We start from the raw sequence: 17,945 nt of genomic DNA, 5'->3' as shown, positions 1-17,945 counted from the left end.
CTGGTTCTTGTTCTGGCTAGTGAGCACTCACTAACGTTTGCTTAGTTCAAGTTGTGCTGGCATTCTAAGTGGGAAGCAGTTTTCAGAGAGGAAATTATTGATTGTATAGGCATCTTAAATGTTTACATTTAGTATGGGTGGAAGAAAACCTACAATTTTCAGAAGCTTTTCAGCCCCAGTCTCCAAATGTGTATATACCTGCTATAATATACCAACTTCTACAGTTACGATTCAGCTTCATTTACTGGGCTTCTGGTCTCACACTTAACTTTTGGTCTCATATTTAACTCACAAGTCAGATGCGTTTAATAAATATTAGTCATCTAAACATTATGCATACCCTGTTTCAAAATAGATTAAACTGGTAAATGCACATGACTGAGTAGCATGTAGCTTTAAAAAGCAAAGAGGAATATTTCTTTAAAATGCTATGGAGTGGTATTATTAAGTGAAAAGGTGGAAAAGGTATACAGTACTATTTAAGAAAGTATAAATGTGTTTGTATAACCTTGTTTATATTAAAAAAACAAAAAACAAAAAACAAATGGTTATGGTGAAAGGAGGAGATGGGGGGAGCGGAATCAGATGTAGGGGATCAGGATGTAAACTAGACTACTCTGAATATATGGTTAATTTTGTCCATTGGCTTGGGAATCACGTACTACATTTTTGCAGTTTTTTAAAAATAAGATAACATCAAGAAGAAAACTCCTAAAAATCCAAAACAAAATGAAGCAAATTAACTGTAATTGTGTAGCAAGTTGGTGGCTTCAATATACAGGAATGTTTCAGTTACCTTTCAGTTCAGTCATTCAGTGGTGTCTGACTGTGACCCCATGGACTGCAGCATGCCAGGCCTCCCTGTCCAACTCCCAGAGCCTACTCAAATTCGTGTCCATCATGTCGGTGATGCCATCCAACTATCTTCATCCTCTGTCATCCCCTTCCCCTCCCGCTTTCAATCTTTTCCAACATCAGGATCTTTTCCAATGAGTCAGTTATTCACACCAGATGGCCAAAGTATTGGAGTTTCAGCTTCAGCATCAGTCCTTTCAATGAATATTCAGGACTGATTTCCTTTAGGGTGGACTGGTTGGATCTCCTTGCAGTCCAAGGGACTCTGAAGAGTCTTCTCCAACACCACAGTTCAAAGACATGAATACTTCGGTGCTCAGCTTTCTTTATAGGCCAACTCTCACATCCATACATGACTACCAAAAAAAACCATAGTTTTTACTAGATGGATGGACCTTTGTCGTGTAAAGTAATGTCTCTGCTTTTTAATATGCTGGCTAGGTTGGTCATAGCTTTTCTTCCAAGGAGCAAGCATCTTTTAATTTCATGGTTGCAGTCACCATCTGCAGTGATTTTGGAGCACCCCAAAATAAAGTCTGTGACTGTTTCCATTGCTTCCCCATCTATTTGCTATGAAGTGATGGGACCAAATGCAATGATCTTAGTTTTCTGAATGTTAAGTTTTAAGCCAACTTTTTCACTTTTTCACTTTAATCAAGAGGCTCTTAATTCTTCTTCGCTTTCTGCCATAAGGGTAGTGTCATCTGCATGTCTGAGGTTATTGATGTCTCTCGGCAATACTGATTCCAGCTTGTGCTTCTTCCAGCCCAGCATTTCACATGATGTACTCTGCGTATAAGTTAAATAATCAGGGTGACCGTATACAGCCATGACATACTCCTTTCCTGTTGGAGTCAGTTATCTTTCAGTTCAGTTCAGTTCAGTCGCTCAGTCGTGTCCGACTCTTTGTGATGCCATGAATCGCAGCACAGCAGGCCTCCCTGTCCATCACCAGCTCCTGGAGTTTACTCAGACTCACGTCCATCGGGTCAGTGATGCCATCCAGCCATCTCATCCTCTGTCGTCCCCTTCTCCTCCTGCCCCAATCCCTCCCAGCATCAGAGTCTTTTCCAGTGAGTCAACTCTTGGCATGAGGTGGCCAAAGTACTGGAGTTTCAGCTTTAGCATCATTCCTTCCAAGGAAATCCCAGGGCTGATCTCCTTCAGAATGGACTGGTTGGATCTCCTTGCAGTCCAAGGGACTCTCAAGAGTCTTCTCCAACACCACAGTTCAAAAACATCAATTCTTTGGCGCTCAGCTTTCTTCACAGTCCAACTCTCATATCCATACATGAAACAGTAATTTGGACACCCTTAGTGTGATATCCCCAAGGGCAAAAAGAACTGGAAAGAAATCAACCTCCTTGATACTTACGTTGTTATTAAGTATGAAAATTGAAATGTATGTAATTAGAATTTTCAGTGTAAGAGAAGAGACATGAAATTAAGGTAAAAATTTTATAGTTCTAAATTTGAATAGGGAGTAATAACTCATCCCTTTATGTATATGAAGACCACTAAATAATGTCCAAATACCATTTCCCATTAAAATGAAGTAGGGCTCCTTGGAGATAAAGCCAATTCCAGTCTTGGGGAGGGTATTCAAATGGGTTGATTAGGGATAATTTTTCTTTAATTATCTAATAAAAGGAATTATAAAATTGGAATAGCAACATTTTTCAACTGTAAACAAATAACATTGATAACTGCTAAATCCTTTGAAGTGAGAAGTTTATGGAGCATTCAGTTACAAATGGATCAGACTTTTGAAACCATTAATCAGTTTGATATCAGAAAAGAAGAATGACTTACTTTGAGGCTTCCCTGGGAAGTCATTTTGTAAGAGTTCAGAACCATTTTAGTACTTCATACTTAAACTGATTTATTTGTGTTATTCCTAGAGAGGTAAGAGAAGTGCCAATTAATTTATGGTTCTTTTTCTTGTCTGGAATCCCTTGCAGAACTAAGCCTGAAATTGGATTGGTTATTGGCTTCTAGCAATGGCATGCAAGATAAATGATGAAACTTAATATTCAGATCTCACAGAACCTCTGGGGCTTTATTGGATTTCTGTTATTTGACATTTAGATCCCCAGATAATTTACTTTTGAAGTGTAAATACAAGCTCGTAAGCACTGTGTCCATTATTAAGCATTATCGCACTCTGCTATGTAGAATATAAATACGGATATAGATAGAGATAGAGATGAATATTATGTTAAACATATTATATATTTAATTATTTGTATAAATACACACAACTTATCTATGTTTCCTGTAGCTTATCATGATCCTTACAGGCTTAAATGTTTTTGTGAAGTTGCTGATCCTCTTCTATTTTTGAAGGTTATTTTAAAAATGGGATTAATTTCCCACTCTTGGGCACATATCTGGACAAAACTATAATTCAAAAAATACATGTACCCCATATTCATAGCAGCAGTATTCACACTAGCCATGACATGGAAGCAACTGAATGTCCATGGACAGATGAATGGAGAAAGATGTGGTATATACACATACAATGGAATATTACTGAATCATAAAAAAGAAAATAATGCCATTTGCAGCAACATGACTGGACATAGAGTAAACATAGTGAAGTCAGAGAAAGACAAATACCATATCACTTACGTGTGGAAACTAAAACATGACACAAGTGAACATATCTTCAAAAGGGACTCACAGAGATAGACCACAGACTAAACAGGTAGGAAGGGGAAGGGAGTGGGGGAGGGATGAAGGGGGAGTTCTGGCTTAGCAGAAGCAAACTATTATATATAGAATGGATAAACAACAAGATCCTACTGAATAGCACAGGGAACTATATTCAATAGCCTGTGTTAAACTGTAGCAGAAAAGCATATAAAAAAGTATCAGTTCAGTTCAGTTGCTCAGTCCTGTCCGACTCTTTGCGACCCCATGAATCGCAGCACGCCAGGTCTCCCTGTCCATCACCAGCTCCCGGAGTTCACTCAGACTTACGACCATCGAGTCAGTGATGCCATCCAGCCATCTCATCCTCTGTCGTCCCCTTCTCCTCCTGCCCCCAATCCCTCCCAGCATCAGAGTCTTTTCCAGTGAGTCAACTCTTGGCACGAGGTGGCCAAAGTACTGGAGTTTCAGCTTTAGCATCATTCCTTCCAAAGAAATCCCAGGGCTCATCTCCTTCAGAATGGACTGGTTGGATCTCCTTGCAGTCCAAGGGACTCTCAAGAGTCTTCTCCAACACCACAGTTCAAAAGCATCAATTCTTCGGTGCTTAGCCTTCTTCACAGTCCAACTCTCACATCCATACATGACCATTGGAAAAACCATAGCCTTGACTAGATGGACCTTTGTTGGCAAAGTAACATCTCTGATTTTGAATATGCTATCTAGGTTGGTCATAACTTTCCTTCCAAGGAGTAAACATCTTTTAATTTCATGGCTGCAGTCACCATCTGCAGTGATTTTGTAGCCCCCCAAAATAAAGTCTGACAGTGTTTCCACCGTTTCCCCATCTATTTCCCATGAAGTGATGGGACCAGATACCATGATCTTCGTTTTCTGAATGTTAAGCTTTAAGCCAACTTTTTCACTCTCCACTTTCACTTTCATCAAGAGGCTTTTGAGTTCCTCTTCACTTTCTGCCATAAGAGTGGTGTCATCTGCATATCTGAGGTTATTGATATTTCTCCCAGCAATCTTGATTCCAGCTTGTTTCTTCCAGTCCAGCGTTTCTCATGATGTACCCTGCATAGAAGTTAAATAAGCAGGGTGACAATATACAGCCTTGATGTACTCCTTTCCCTGTTTGGAACCAGTCTGTTGTTCCATGTCCAGTTCTAACTGTTGCTTCCTGACCTGCATACAGATTTCTCAAGAGGCAGGTCAGGTGGTCTGGTATTCCCATCTCTTTCAGAATTTCCCACAGTTTATTGTATATACATATAACTGAATCACTTTGCTGCACACCAGAAATTAACACATTATAAATCAATACTTTAAAAAGTTTGCAACAAAAAAAAAAAAAAAGTTTGCAACAAAAAAGGATTTTTTATATGGGTGATTTGGGTAATACATGAGAATGTTTTAACAACTGAGATAAGAGAATGGTGGGCAGAGGCTGATTCTGAAATTTATAAACCTCCATAGTTGATTATTTTCACGAAGAGAATGGGTAGCTGCATGTCCTGGAAACTGCAGGTTGACTGAGTTAAACCAGGTTTCTGTTTCAGTTCAGTGGCTCAGCCCTGTCCGACTCTTTGTGATCCAATGGACTACTGTACACCAGGCTTCCCTGTCCATCACCAACTCCAGGAGCTTGGTCAAACTCATGTCCATCAGTTGGTGATGCCATCCAACCATCTTCATCCTCTGTCTTCTCCTCCTGCCTTCACTCTTTCCCAGCATCAGGCATTAAGCACCAAATAGTGGAAGAGGGCCATCTATTGCATAAGAGTCGCCCAGACCCAGGCAAAGAGGAAAAGAAATGAGTTCCACACAGAGAGGGACGGCCTTGGGTGAAGTAACGCAGTTACAGAGGGGCAAAGGGCGAGAGCTCTTAAATCAATGGGTGAGGTCAGCGCGCCTGAGGTTGAGGCCTTAAGTGAGGGGCGCAGTGATTTCTGGTGGGAGCTTCAAGCTCCGCTGCGAACCACGCTCAATTGGGCCATCTCTCTTCCCGGCTCTGAAGGTTTCTTCGTCTGCGGTGGGACCGGGGTAGGAGGGCTGGGGTTGGGGAGAACGCAGGGAGCGGGGTGGGGAGGAGGAAGGGAAGGGAAGGGGGAGGAGGCGGGGCGCGGCTGTGCCGCGTCACCGTGCGGCGCGTCCGGAGAGGCGTAGGCAGCCATGGCGGGAAGCGACCCTGGCAGCCGAGGGAGCTCTCCTCAGCCTCCTCACAGCGACTGGGGCCGCCTGGAGGCGGCCTTCCTCAGCGGCTGGAGGAACTTCTGGCAGTCGGTTGGCAAGGAGAGGGCGGCTCCGAGGGCCTCCGCAGAGGAGGTGGACGAGGAGGCCAGTTCTCTGACGCGGCTGCCGGTGAGCATCAGTCGCCGCCCGCGAGGAACCGAGGGAGGGGCGCTCGCTGGGGCGGCCTCTTGGGGGGCCGGGGAGAGGGTAGCCCGCTGGGCCCAGCCTATGTCTGGCCCGGTCCGTGCAGCTTTACGGGCACTGTCGCCACCTGTGGGGCAGCAGTTGAAAAGAGACGCCTTAGCGTTGACGCTTGGTGCCTGGCAGCCGGACCCAAGGTTGCTGCGAAACTCACCTGCAAGGAGCGCCCTGGTAACCTGCCAGGTCATCCTCAGGTTTTCTCCCCCGAAAACGAGTCTGGGGACTGGGACACCCTGAACATCCTGTTGAGGAAATGCTGAGACCATTCCAGACATTCTTGGAAACATGGACAGCATTCAACGTCTGTGTTCTCAGCATCGTTCATCCTAGGCTTCACGTATCAAAACACACTCGGAGGGTTTTGCGGCTGTTTTCTTACCATGTATTTCAAGTAACAAAACCGACAAGTGAAATCAAATAACTAAGTTACAAGGGCCTCAAGTTACAGCAGGCCTTGAGAATTACACATCTCATTCTTTGTTAAACTGTTTAGGAAGATGGGAACACGGCGAGAGAAGAATATCTTAGAAATTAAAATTCTGTATCTTAGCTGGACTGTTGTCACTTCCCTCTGAGGTACATCAGAAATTGAAAACTGCAGGCTTAAATTTCATCCATGGTTCTCCTTGCAGAGATAACAGATTTTTACAGAAAAACACAGGTGACAGATATACTCTTTGATTTGATCTAATGATAAAATCAGAAGTTTGTTCACTTGAAAAGATTTTATTTTGAAGAATAAATTATTTCATTAAGTAATTTAATGCAAATAATGTGGTAGAATATTCATTAGGAGAAATTAAATAAACTGATTATTTTGTTTGAAAAATACCAGAACAATGGGTGGTTTTTCAGGAATGTTTCAGTGTGTCAAAATGAAGTGTTCATTATGATTCTGCCCTGAGGCAGGAAATTAACTTCAGCATGGTAAATTCATTAGTAAAGATAATGACTGTTAAGTTGATCTTTTGCTATTTAGTATAAAAATTGTTTTTTAATTTTGTAATTTATTGTGATAGATTTAATTATTAAAACGATAGATTGTTCAGTTGACCTTTCCCAGTATAATTATTAATTTGTAATTTATTTTTCAAAAAAACCTATCTGCCAAGGTAAATTATTCATCCCCTTTACCCACCTGCTGCTTCCCTCTGTTTCAGATTGATGTACAGCTATATATTTTGTCATTTCTTTCACCTCATGATCTATGTCAGTTGGGAAGTACAAGTCGTTATTGGAATGAAACTGTCCGAGATCCAATTCTGTGGAGATATTTTCTGTTGCGGGATCTTCCTTCTTGGTCTTCTGTTGACTGGAAGTCTCTTCCAGATCTAGAAATCTTAAAAAAGCCTATATCTGAGGTCACCAATGGTGCATTTTTTGACTACATGGCAGTGTAAGTATCTAGTTTTATGAACTAAAAAGAAGATATTAATTTGATTATAGCAAGTCAGTAGCCTAAGTTAGTCTTGGTCCTACAAATTTGTAGCATGAATTTTAGGTCTAAGGGTCCTTTTGTAAGAATTGGGGGTTAGGTTAAATAACATCACTCAGGACCTACTGTAAAGCCAAAAAAAAAAAAAAAAGTCTGTGACAGAAGATAGCACCTTAAAAAAAAAGAATATTTGTGCTTTAGGTGAGGATTGTTTTCCTGTGCTAGACTTAATACATATGGTTTTTTTTCCCCCCATATTTTAAGTTATTTAGAATCCTTATTCCAATACAGATGCCATTACATCAAGTCTTGTGAGACTCGTTGACTAAAATGTGCATGTGTATAATTTTAACTAGTGATGGCTCAGTGGTTAAGAATCCTGCAGTGCGGGAAATGTGGGTTCAATTCCTGGGTCAGCAAGATGCCCTGGAGGAGAAAATGGCAACCCACTCCAGTATTCTTGCCTGGAAAATCCCATGGACAGAGAAGCCTGGAAGGCTATAGTCCACGGGTACTCAAAAGTCAGACATGACTTAGTGACTAAACAGCATAGCACTGTAGTCTCACTTGCTGGTTACTTCCACATTGTCCCACAGCCAGCCGAGACATCAGGTGTATCTGTGGTGCTGTGGAACTATGTTTTCATAGGGATAGTAATAATCATAGTAATGAACATTTGTGATCTGACTCAATGGATATGAATCTGAGCAAACTCTGGGAGATAGTCAAGGACAGGGGAGCCTGGCGTGCTGCAGTCCATGGGGTTGGAGAGAAACGATTTAGTAGCAAACAACATGGCCATTTGTGAGCATATAAATTATTTCTGATTCTTGTTATCTAGAGTTGATTGTTATTGCTCAAATAATGCAAATTTAAAAAACTGAAGTTCAGACTATAAGTGGCTTATATGACTAATTAAAGTGGTGAGGTTTGGCCAAATCTACCTAGCTGCAACGTTGACTTTTTTTTTTTTTCCTTCTTAAATTACAAGATTCCTAAGTAAAGATGATTTTCTTATAAAGTTAGTGATTGTTTTAAAGGGCTTGATTTAAAGCCAGGCTTGATTTAAAGGGCTTTATTTAGATATGAGCAACTCTGTTTTAATTTTTGATGACATGTTGAATCACTTGTTTAGAAATTTATGGCTATTGAAAAAGCTGTTTCTTTCACATGATTCTTAGTTTGCTGGGTAACCTGTAATAAGTACTTATTGAACTGCTAGTGTTAATGGAAGTACTCTAAGAAATTCAGTTATATTGGTAGCTTTTAGTAATTTTTTTCTTTTTTACCTCTAAGGACATTTTTATGCTATCTATGTAGTTTAGTGCAGGGTTTCTCAGTCTTGGCACTATTGACATTTTGCACCGGGTGTTATGGGAACTGTCTTGTGTGTGCATTGTAGCATGTTTAATAGCATCCCAGGATCTGCTAGATGTTAGTAGCACTGCCCTACTCCCCCTGTAGTTGTAATAACAAAAATGTCTCCAGACATCAGCAGATATTCCCAGGGGGTGCAAAATCTCCCCAGGTTGAGAATCACTGCTCAATGTAATGAATTTTAACCATTAAAACACATGTTAGACCAAGTGTTTCATGAGAGAATCTAAATGAAAAAATAGAAAGTAACCACTTCCTGGAGAAGACTTCCTCAGTTACTTAACCACTACTACTACCATAGCACCTTGTGCTTTTTCTGTCATAGCACTTGACATATGTATTATTAATATAATAGTATCTGTCCTCCACTGCCCTCCATGAGGATTAGGACGGTAACCATTGTATCCCTTTTGTCTAGCAAGTTTTCGATGCATTATATATTGTTGAGTGAATAAATGGCTAAGTATTTGTGTTAATTATCTAATTGTGACAATTTTATACAGCTATAAAATGTGCTGTCCACATACAAGAAGATCCTCAAAATCTAGCCGTCCTATGTATGGAGCTGTCACCTCATTTTTACACTCATTGATCATTCAGAATGAACCACGATTTGCCATGTTTGGACCAGGTTTGGAAGAACTAAATACATCTTTGGTGTTGAGTTTGATGTCTTCTGAGGAACTTTGCCCAACAGCTGGTTTGCCTCAGAGGCAGATTGATGGTAATTTTCATGTTAATGTACAATTCATAATAAGTCAAACACTTTGAGCTTGACTCTAGTAATTACATAGAAAAAAATTAGTTTTTTAAATTATTTAACTCTTTGATGTAATGAAATGTACTAATTTGATGGATGGGAGCCCTCACGTCTCTATGGACGGAAAGAATTAATTTACTTTTTTATAAGAGGTAAGCTTTCTCTTACTTAGTCTAAAATATGAGATTATGTGAAAGCAAATTGTATGTTGTTAAAATGTTGTACCATATTTTAAAAGAATGTTACAGTAAAAACCGTTCAGCATCTACTATATTCAAAGTATTTTGATATGTCTTGGAATTTCCAAAAAGAGCTAAATTGTCACCTTACCTTTATTTCTATGAAAAACAACAGGAACAACAACCATGTAGTTAATTTGGTAAGTAGGATTTATAATAAACATGTGTAATAGTGGTCTAGCTTCTGCTTTACTTTTTCATTTGTTGAGGGTACCTATTAGATACTAAAGATGCAGTGATTTAAAACAGACAACATCAAAAATCTCCTCTTTGCCCTGAAAGGTGGTTAGTCTAGGTGAGGGCAGAGACATGTATACAGATGATTAGAATATGGTGTAATGAGCTTCTTTGTAGAAAGTTAAGGGTCATAGAAGGCTCTGCATTGAACATGATGCCTTATATGAGTCATTTTGATAAGCAGGGGTAAGCCATCAAAAAAAGGGTAAAATATTCTAAGCAGTGAGAACTGCATCTCTAAATTCTCAAAGTTTTGGGTGTGCATGACACACTTGAAGTAGCTCTGTGTGTCTAGAGTGGGGCCAAGTGAGAAGATGCTTATATGTCAGACTTAAGCATTATATTGAAGGATTTGAAGCAGAAAAGTAAGATGATCAAAATGGCATTTTAGATAGATCACTCTGGCTCCTGAGTGGAGAACTGATTAGAATGGGCTCCAAAGGCGTGAATACCCATTAAGAAACCACTATAATATTGTGATAAAATATGAAGGATATGGAATTGACTCAATGTGTATCAGCAGTAATAAGAATAATTCCTAGTTTCTGGGTCTTATTTTCATATTGGATGATGGTGTCATTCTTTAGGTTAAAGAAGCACAGGAGTAGGAAGAGAAACTTTTTATACAAGCAGAGATCAGAGATGCCTGCTATAAGCTAGCCATTTGAATGTGAGTCCCATTAGACGAGACATCTCAGCCTTTTTTTTTAAGAGGTTTTTTTGTTTTTGTTTTTTAAACTGTTTTTGGCTGCACTGGGTCTTTGCTGCTGCATGTGGGCTTTTTCTAGTTGTGGCGAGCTGGGGCTACTCTTCATTACAGTGCTCAGTTTCTCATTTTGGTGGCTTCTCTTGTTGCAGAGCATGGGCTTTAGGTATGCAGGCGTCAATAGTTGCAGCATTCAAGCTCAGTCGTTGCGGCTTGCAGGCTCAGTAGTTGTGGTGCACAGACTTGGTTGCTCTGCGACATGTGCGATTATTCTGGACCGTATCCCTTGCATTGGCAGATGGATTCTCAACCACTGGACCACCAGGGAAGTCTCTCTTGTCAGCTTTATTCTTAGTTGTATCTGTAGTGCTAGGCACATAGTAGACATTCAATACGTATTTGATGAATAAATGAATGATTTTATGGAATACTTTATGCATTCATGTGTCAAAAGAAAGACCTGGGCTAGAAGTGAAGATTTAGGAATCATATGAAGTCCATGTGAACTTGGAAGTTTCTGAAAATAAAGAAAATTGTGAGCCAGGTGATATAGTCTTCAGTGAATGTTTGGAGAAAGGGATTATCAAAAGTAGATTCATAAGTGACCAGGTTAAGGATGGGAAGATGGTATTAGAGCTAAATGGTGTGTGTCTCAAAGAGGTGGAGTTTTTTCAAGAGGGTTGGTGAGTAATGGTTTAAGACGTGGCATTGAGAAGTAAAGAGAACACTTATCTCTGTACCCTGAGATGTGATAGAATAAGCAGTTTAGTTACTGGAAGCCCACTGCAAGAGAAGCAGCACCTAGGCACAGGCCAGTTTCTGGTCGGGTCATGAGGTGGAAGGATCCCATTTCAATTAGAGGTTGGGGATATGGGGAAATTGGCTGATTATGAAATAGCCATTTCATTCTGCAGAGTAATTGTGATTGTTTGAAATTGCCAGTCTAACTGCTTCAGATCCTGCAAGGTCAGGGAAGGGTAAAGGGATGAGTCATTGGCAAGGTGGGGCAAAACAGCATGCAAATCTTATTGGACTGAGGTTAGATGCGTTGAGAAGGTAGTTTCTGGAAGTTAAACTGATGAAAACAAAGATCAGAGACATGGTTGTTGTTCAGTTACTCAGTTGTGTCCAATTCTTTGTGATCCCATGGACTATAGCATGCCAGGCTTCCTTCACCATCTGCTGGAGCTTGCTCAAAATGCATATCCATTGAGTCAGTGACACCATCCAACCATCTCGTCCTCTGTTGTCCCCTTCTCCTCCTGACTTCCATCTTTCCCAACATGGTAGAATGTTGTTATGATATCTTTGGGAAGTCCCCTGGTGGTGGAAGACTAGGGCCGCTTTACCTGAAATGCTTACAGACCCCGCTAGGATCTCTATATAATGTGTTGCCTGAAATGGTGATGTAAGATAGTATGGCATGGCTTCTTTAAATGTCTAGATTGGTTATAATGCAGGGATTAAGGATATGAAAGATGGAGTTGTTCTTGGGCTTCCCTGATGGCTCAGATGGCAAAGAATCACCTGCAATGCAGGAGACCTGGGTTCAATCCCTGGGTCTGGAAGATCCCCTGGAGAAGGGCATGGCAACCCACTCAAGTATTCTTGCCTGGAGAATCCCCATGGACTGAGGAGCCTGGTGGGCTACAGTCCATGGGGTCGCAAAGAGTTGGACACAACTGAGCGACTAAGCACAACACAATGAGGTAAGTAGAGGCCATATTATGTTAAAGTTTTATTTATCTGAAGAGCAGCAGCTTTGAAGAGAAGAGACATAATTAAAGACATTTTAAAGCAATCTCTCCAGCTGCTGTCAGAAGATTGGATAGTAGGGAACAGAAGTGGATTAGGAGCATAGTTAGAAATGATTACAGAAGTTCAAGTGAGAGATGATGATATCTAAATTAAAGCTGTGGGGTGGGAATGGAGAGGAGTAGACAGATCTAAAAGGATGTTTATTAATATATAGCAAAAAGACACAAAGCCAAAAAGGAGTAGAAGGATCTTTGCAGGAGGCAAGAGGAGAATCAACCCCTAAGTGTTAACACAAAGGAGGGAAGGAGTTAAGAAAGAAGGACAAATAATAGTGTTGAATGATTTAGATATAAAATATAATAAGTAATATTTAGCACCTGTTACTTACCAGTTATGTATGTGATCTTATTTAATGCTTACAATAACCCTAAAAAATGTGTATTATTTCTGTATTTCAGTGTCAAAACCAAGGCTCACAGAAACATGAGTATATGTGACAAATTCTAGCTCAAATCTAATTCCAAATTTCAGTGTTTTCCGTATTTCTTCAATTTTCTAAGACACCATGAATTTAAAAATGCCTTTTCAGAGTGCAGGGGAAAAACCCATTTGGTTGAATGTATACATGGAGTGTGAGACTAATGAGAAACAAAAAAAAAGTGAAACTAAGTCAGACTTGAGGATAAGTAGAAGTAGTTGTTATTATGCAGCTGCTACGGACAGGTTGATAATAAAGTTAATAATGATAGTGATGATGGTAAAAAAAAAAAAGCAATGTTAAAGCCTAGGAGTTTTTTATTCTGTATCCATGATTTACTATTTTGTGAATGAAAATTGCATATAGCATCTTTTCTTTAACATAAACATTTTATTCCAAAGCTATATATAACTTGTCATAGTTTTTTGTTGTTCTTTTTATACTAAGTAATTTTTGCATTGTCATCTTTTGCTATCTTTATTTTTTGTTTTGATAACTGTAATTTTCTCCTTTAGGTATTGGATCAGGAGTTAGTTTTCAGTTGAACAATCAACATAAATTCAACATCCTAATACTATATTCAACTACAAGGTAAGGCTACCTATTTAGCAGCCTACCTGAGACATCAGTAATAGAATATTTTAGAGGGGGTGAAGCCTGTTTAGTGTCTGTTTATGTTTTATATTTACATTTTTCTTATAGAAAGGAAAGAGATAGAGCAAGAGAAGAACATACAAGTGCAGTTAACAAGATGTTCAGTGTACAAAATGAAGGGGACGATCAACAAGGGAGCCGGTACAGTGTAATTCCACAAATTCAGAAGGTGTGTGAAGTTGTTGATGGGTTCATCTATGTTGCAAATGCTGAAGCTCATAAAAGTAAGCATTATCTTATTTTCTTTTTAAAAGCGCTTTCTTTGCAGAGCAAATAAGAAAGTATTTTTATAGGCTTTATTGTGGCTTGTTAAGAATATCATGGCTAATTTTATCAGTGTGATTCTGTTAATATTACTATCAATATTGGATTCCCCAACCTTGATGTGTGTTAGGATCGCCTGTGGATCTTGTTAAAAACATGGCAGCCTGATTCCTATCCTGATGGATTATGACTCATAGATGTGGGTTGTGTCTTGGCTCTGTTTTTTTAAACAAACTTTACAGAATTCTGATGCACACTGAAGTTTGCTACTATAACTACATAGTATTTTTTTTGTTGTTTCATGCTTCTGTACTTTTAGTTATTGATATTTTGTTTGCTTTTGGCCTTATTCAAATAATTTATGCAGGTAAATGAAAAATTTTAGGTTATTTTAATCATCCAGATAGTAGAGTGTGAGTTAGTAGAGTTGGTGGAGTGTTCAGTAAAGTGGATTAGTTAAGAACACTCTCCATATATTCTGAATAATTGCCATTCATATTGATAAAGAGCATGAAAATAGAATACTATTGGGCCATAAGCCAATATTGTAATTTCTTTCCCAAATCCATTGTGAACAAGGTAGGGCATAAATATGCACTATATTATTCTCACTTGGAAAAAGGTAGAAGCAGTCCACTTCTGAAAGAATTTACAGTTTATAGTGCACTGAAATTATAACAACAGAAGCCAAATGCAGCTCAACTACTGACTAATTGGACTTGTCTCACTGCATAAATGGCCTAACAGGAGAAGAAGCATACCCATTTGTAGAAGTAAATCCTTTTTACCTCAGTCTCTTCTATTCTTCCACATAAAAACCTAGCATTAAATTAAAAAGTATGATACCAAAAAAAAAAAAAAAAAAAATGAAATGACCCGTTCTTAAGAGATAAAGCAGTCAATGGAACTAGACCCAGAAATGGCCTCAATATTGGCACCCTCAGAAAAGGACATAAAAAGAACTATGATTAATATGTTGAAGAATCTAGTAAAAAAAAAAAAAGTGACCAATATATGTGAACAAATAGAGATTTTCAGCGGAGGGAAAGAAGCTATGAAAAAAGTAAAATGGGTGTGCTAAATACCAAAAATACAACAGGTGAATAATTCCTTCAATGGACATATCAACGAAGGAAACCTTTTGTGAATGTGAAGATAGATCAATTGCAATTACTCAAATTAAAGAGATGGGTTTCCCTGGTGGCTCAGTGGTCAAGAATCCGCCTGTCAATGCAGGAGACATGGGTTTGATCTCTATTCCAGGAAGATCCCACATGCTACAGAGTAACTGAACCTTTGTCATAGAGCCTGGGAATCACAACTACTGAGCCTGTGTGCTGCAGTTATTGAAGCCCATGCACCCTAGAGTCTGTGCTCTGCAGCAAGAGAAGGCACTGCAGTGATAAGCCTGTGCACTGCAATTAGAGAGTAGCCCCCACTTGCCACAACTAGAGAAAAGCCCACATAGCAACGAAGACCCAGCACAGCCAGAAATTAATTAAAAAATAAAAATTTTTAAAAAGGAAAAAATTGGTAGTGGAGGGCAGAGCAAGAGCTGGGGAAAACCAATGAAGTGATCTAACTCAGGGTTGACATTTTCTTAAAGGTCTAGGTAGTACATATTTTAGGCATGTGAGCCATATAATCTCTTACAGTTACTCAGCTCTGATACTATAGTGCAAAAGTAGCCATAGACAGTTTGCGAATGAATGGGCTTGGCGGTTTTTACCAAAATAATTACTTATAAAAATATCTATAGTGTGTGGTATGTGGACCCCTGATTCAATTTATATGTGATTGGAGTCCCAAAATATGAAGAGAGTAAGAACAGGGAAAAAGAAATTTCTGAACAAATAATGACCAAAGCTATTTCAAAATTGCTGAAAGACAATAAACCACAGATCCAAGATTCTCAAAGAACTCCAGACGTGGTAAATAAAAAATACAGATACATTGTAGCCAAACTGGTGAAAACAAAAGATAAAGAGAATATCTTGAAGGCAGCCAGGGCAAAACAAAACATACATATAGAGGACCAAAGATAAGGACGGAGACTTTCTGATAGAATTTTGCTGTAAGCTAGACAGTAGCAAAGGGAAATCTTTATAGTATTGAAAAGGGTGGGGTGGGGGGGATAAAATCCAGCAGAGATATCTTTCAAAATGAAGGCAAAATCAAGACATGTTTTGGACAAACAAAATCTGAGAAAGTTCAGTCAGCAAATTTTTATTACAATAAATATTAAAGGAAACTTTAGGGAAAATAGTATACCAGGTGGAAAACTACATTTACAGAAAGGAAGAAAAAGCCTTGGGATAGAAACAGTATAGCTATACATAAAATGTTTTTTTCTAAGTTTAATTTCTTTATCATTATTTAAAGGAAAACATGATATTTTTTAAAATAAAATATATTGTAACAATATTACACAGCACTGGAAAGACAGAAATGGAAATGTTGTAAGGTTCTATATGTGAAGTTATATAATACTTTTTAAAGGTAGACTGTTGTAAGTTTAAAATATACTTTGTAAATCTTTGAGCAACCAACCACCAAAGAAGTATAACAGATATAATTAAATAAGCCAGTAGTGAAGATAAAATGTAATCATTAAAGAAGTCAGTTCAAAAGAGCACAGGAAAAGAGGGCAAAAGGAACAAAGAATAGATGGGACAAGTCAAAATTCAATAAATATGTGATAGACTTAAATGTACTGTGTTGATAATTACATTCAATGTTTGTTTTCTATTAATATATAACAAATTACTGCCAACCTAGTGGCTTAAAAATGCATCTATTTATTAGCTCAGAGTTCTTTATGTCAGCAGTCTGAGTACAGTATGGCTGGGTTGTCAGCCAAGTGACTCACAGGCTGAAATTAGGGTGAGAGATGGGTTACGTCCCTTTCTGGAGGTTCTGGGGGAAAATCTGCTACCTAGCTCACTCAGATTATTGACTGAATTCAGCTTACTTTTGTAGATCTGAGGTCCCTGTTTCCTATCTGGCTGTCAGCTAGGGGCTGCTCTCAGCTTCACAAGCCATCTTCATTTCTTGCCATGTGACCCCTCTGTCTTCAAATCCAGCAATGGAGGATCTCTCTGACTAGGAAGAATCTAATCTGTTTTAAGGGCTTACCTGACTAGACTAGGCTCACTGATTATAGTCTCCCTTTCTTGAAGTCAGCTGTGTCTTGTAATATAGCCTAACCATGTTGGTGATATCCCATGTGTTCACAGATTCTTCCCACACTCAGAGGAGGGAATAGAAAAGAATTTGAGTTATTAGGGTTATTTTAGAATTCTGCCCACCACCAAATGTCAATGACTTACACTCCACTGAAAGGCAGAGATTTTCGATTTCAATAAAAAAGCTAGACTCAATCATATGTTTAAATTTTAGAAACTCTGGCCTTTGAAAGAAAGGGTAGTGACGGCTACAGAATTTGTGAGAAGAAAATACTTTTATCAGAGTAGTTTTGCTTTTAAACCATAGAAACATGTAAGTGGTACTGTTTTGTTCTCTCTGATTTCATCTAAATCCTGATCCTTGCAAGGCTGATTAATGTAGTTTTATGAAAGATCAGTAAATGAACACAGCAATAGAGGGATAGATGCAGTTTGTTATGTTTGGATCCTGGTAATTTTTATAGTTTTCAATTTTGTATTATTATTTTTTAAATAATGAAAATTAAGAACTTTAACTACATTCCTTAGGACATGAATGGCAAGATGAATTTTCTCGTATTATGGCAATGACTGATCCAGCTTTTGGATCTTCCGGGAGACCAATGCTGGTTTTATCTTGTATTTCTCAAGCTAACGTAAAAAGAATGCCCTGTTTTTATTTGGCCCATGAACTGCGCCTGAATCATCTAAACCACCCATGGATGGTAAGGTTCTATTTTCTCTAGTGAGAAAAATCTCATTTTATTTTTCACTCTGATTTCTAATTTATTTTATTTTTCTTTATTCTTTACTATTCATTCTTTTTGAAAGAATAGCATTCTAAAAGTCAGTTTTAATAGCTTAATCAGTGGGAGATATTTGATATCAAAGCTGAGTTCCAAAATAAGTAATAAACTTCATATT

General features: G+C 38.6%; 1 protein-coding gene across 5 annotated transcripts in view; it reads left to right on the top strand.

Moving 5' to 3' along the window:
* The first annotated feature begins 4,894 nt into the window (after window positions 1–4,894).
* FBXO4 (F-box protein 4) overlaps window positions 4,895–17,945 on the top strand; it is a 69,521-nt gene continuing 56,470 nt past the window's right edge. For 3 of the 5 annotated variants that reach the window (XR_009731787.1, XR_009731786.1, XM_061393625.1), the window contains exons 1-6: window positions 5,607–5,877; window positions 7,110–7,345; window positions 9,265–9,485; window positions 13,455–13,530; window positions 13,642–13,817; window positions 17,571–17,746. Coding sequence is in view for 3 of the 5 variants with exons in the window: in XM_061393625.1 (XP_061249609.1) it covers window positions 5,689–5,877; window positions 7,110–7,345; window positions 9,265–9,485; window positions 13,455–13,530; window positions 13,642–13,817; window positions 17,571–17,746 (1,074 nt within the window). In the remaining 2 variants the exon portion in view is untranslated. Of the gene's footprint in view, window positions 5,560–5,606; window positions 5,878–7,109; window positions 7,346–9,264; window positions 9,486–13,454; window positions 13,531–13,641; window positions 13,818–17,570; window positions 17,747–17,945 lie in introns of those variants that run through there. The other 2 variants (XM_061393626.1, XM_061393627.1) reach the window with 2 other exon arrangements.

Source organism: Bos javanicus, chromosome 20 (genome assembly GCF_032452875.1).
Source record: "Bos javanicus breed banteng chromosome 20, ARS-OSU_banteng_1.0, whole genome shotgun sequence".
Taxonomy (NCBI): domain Eukaryota; kingdom Metazoa; phylum Chordata; class Mammalia; order Artiodactyla; family Bovidae; genus Bos; species Bos javanicus.
This window is presented reverse-complemented; position numbering and strand designations above follow the sequence as displayed.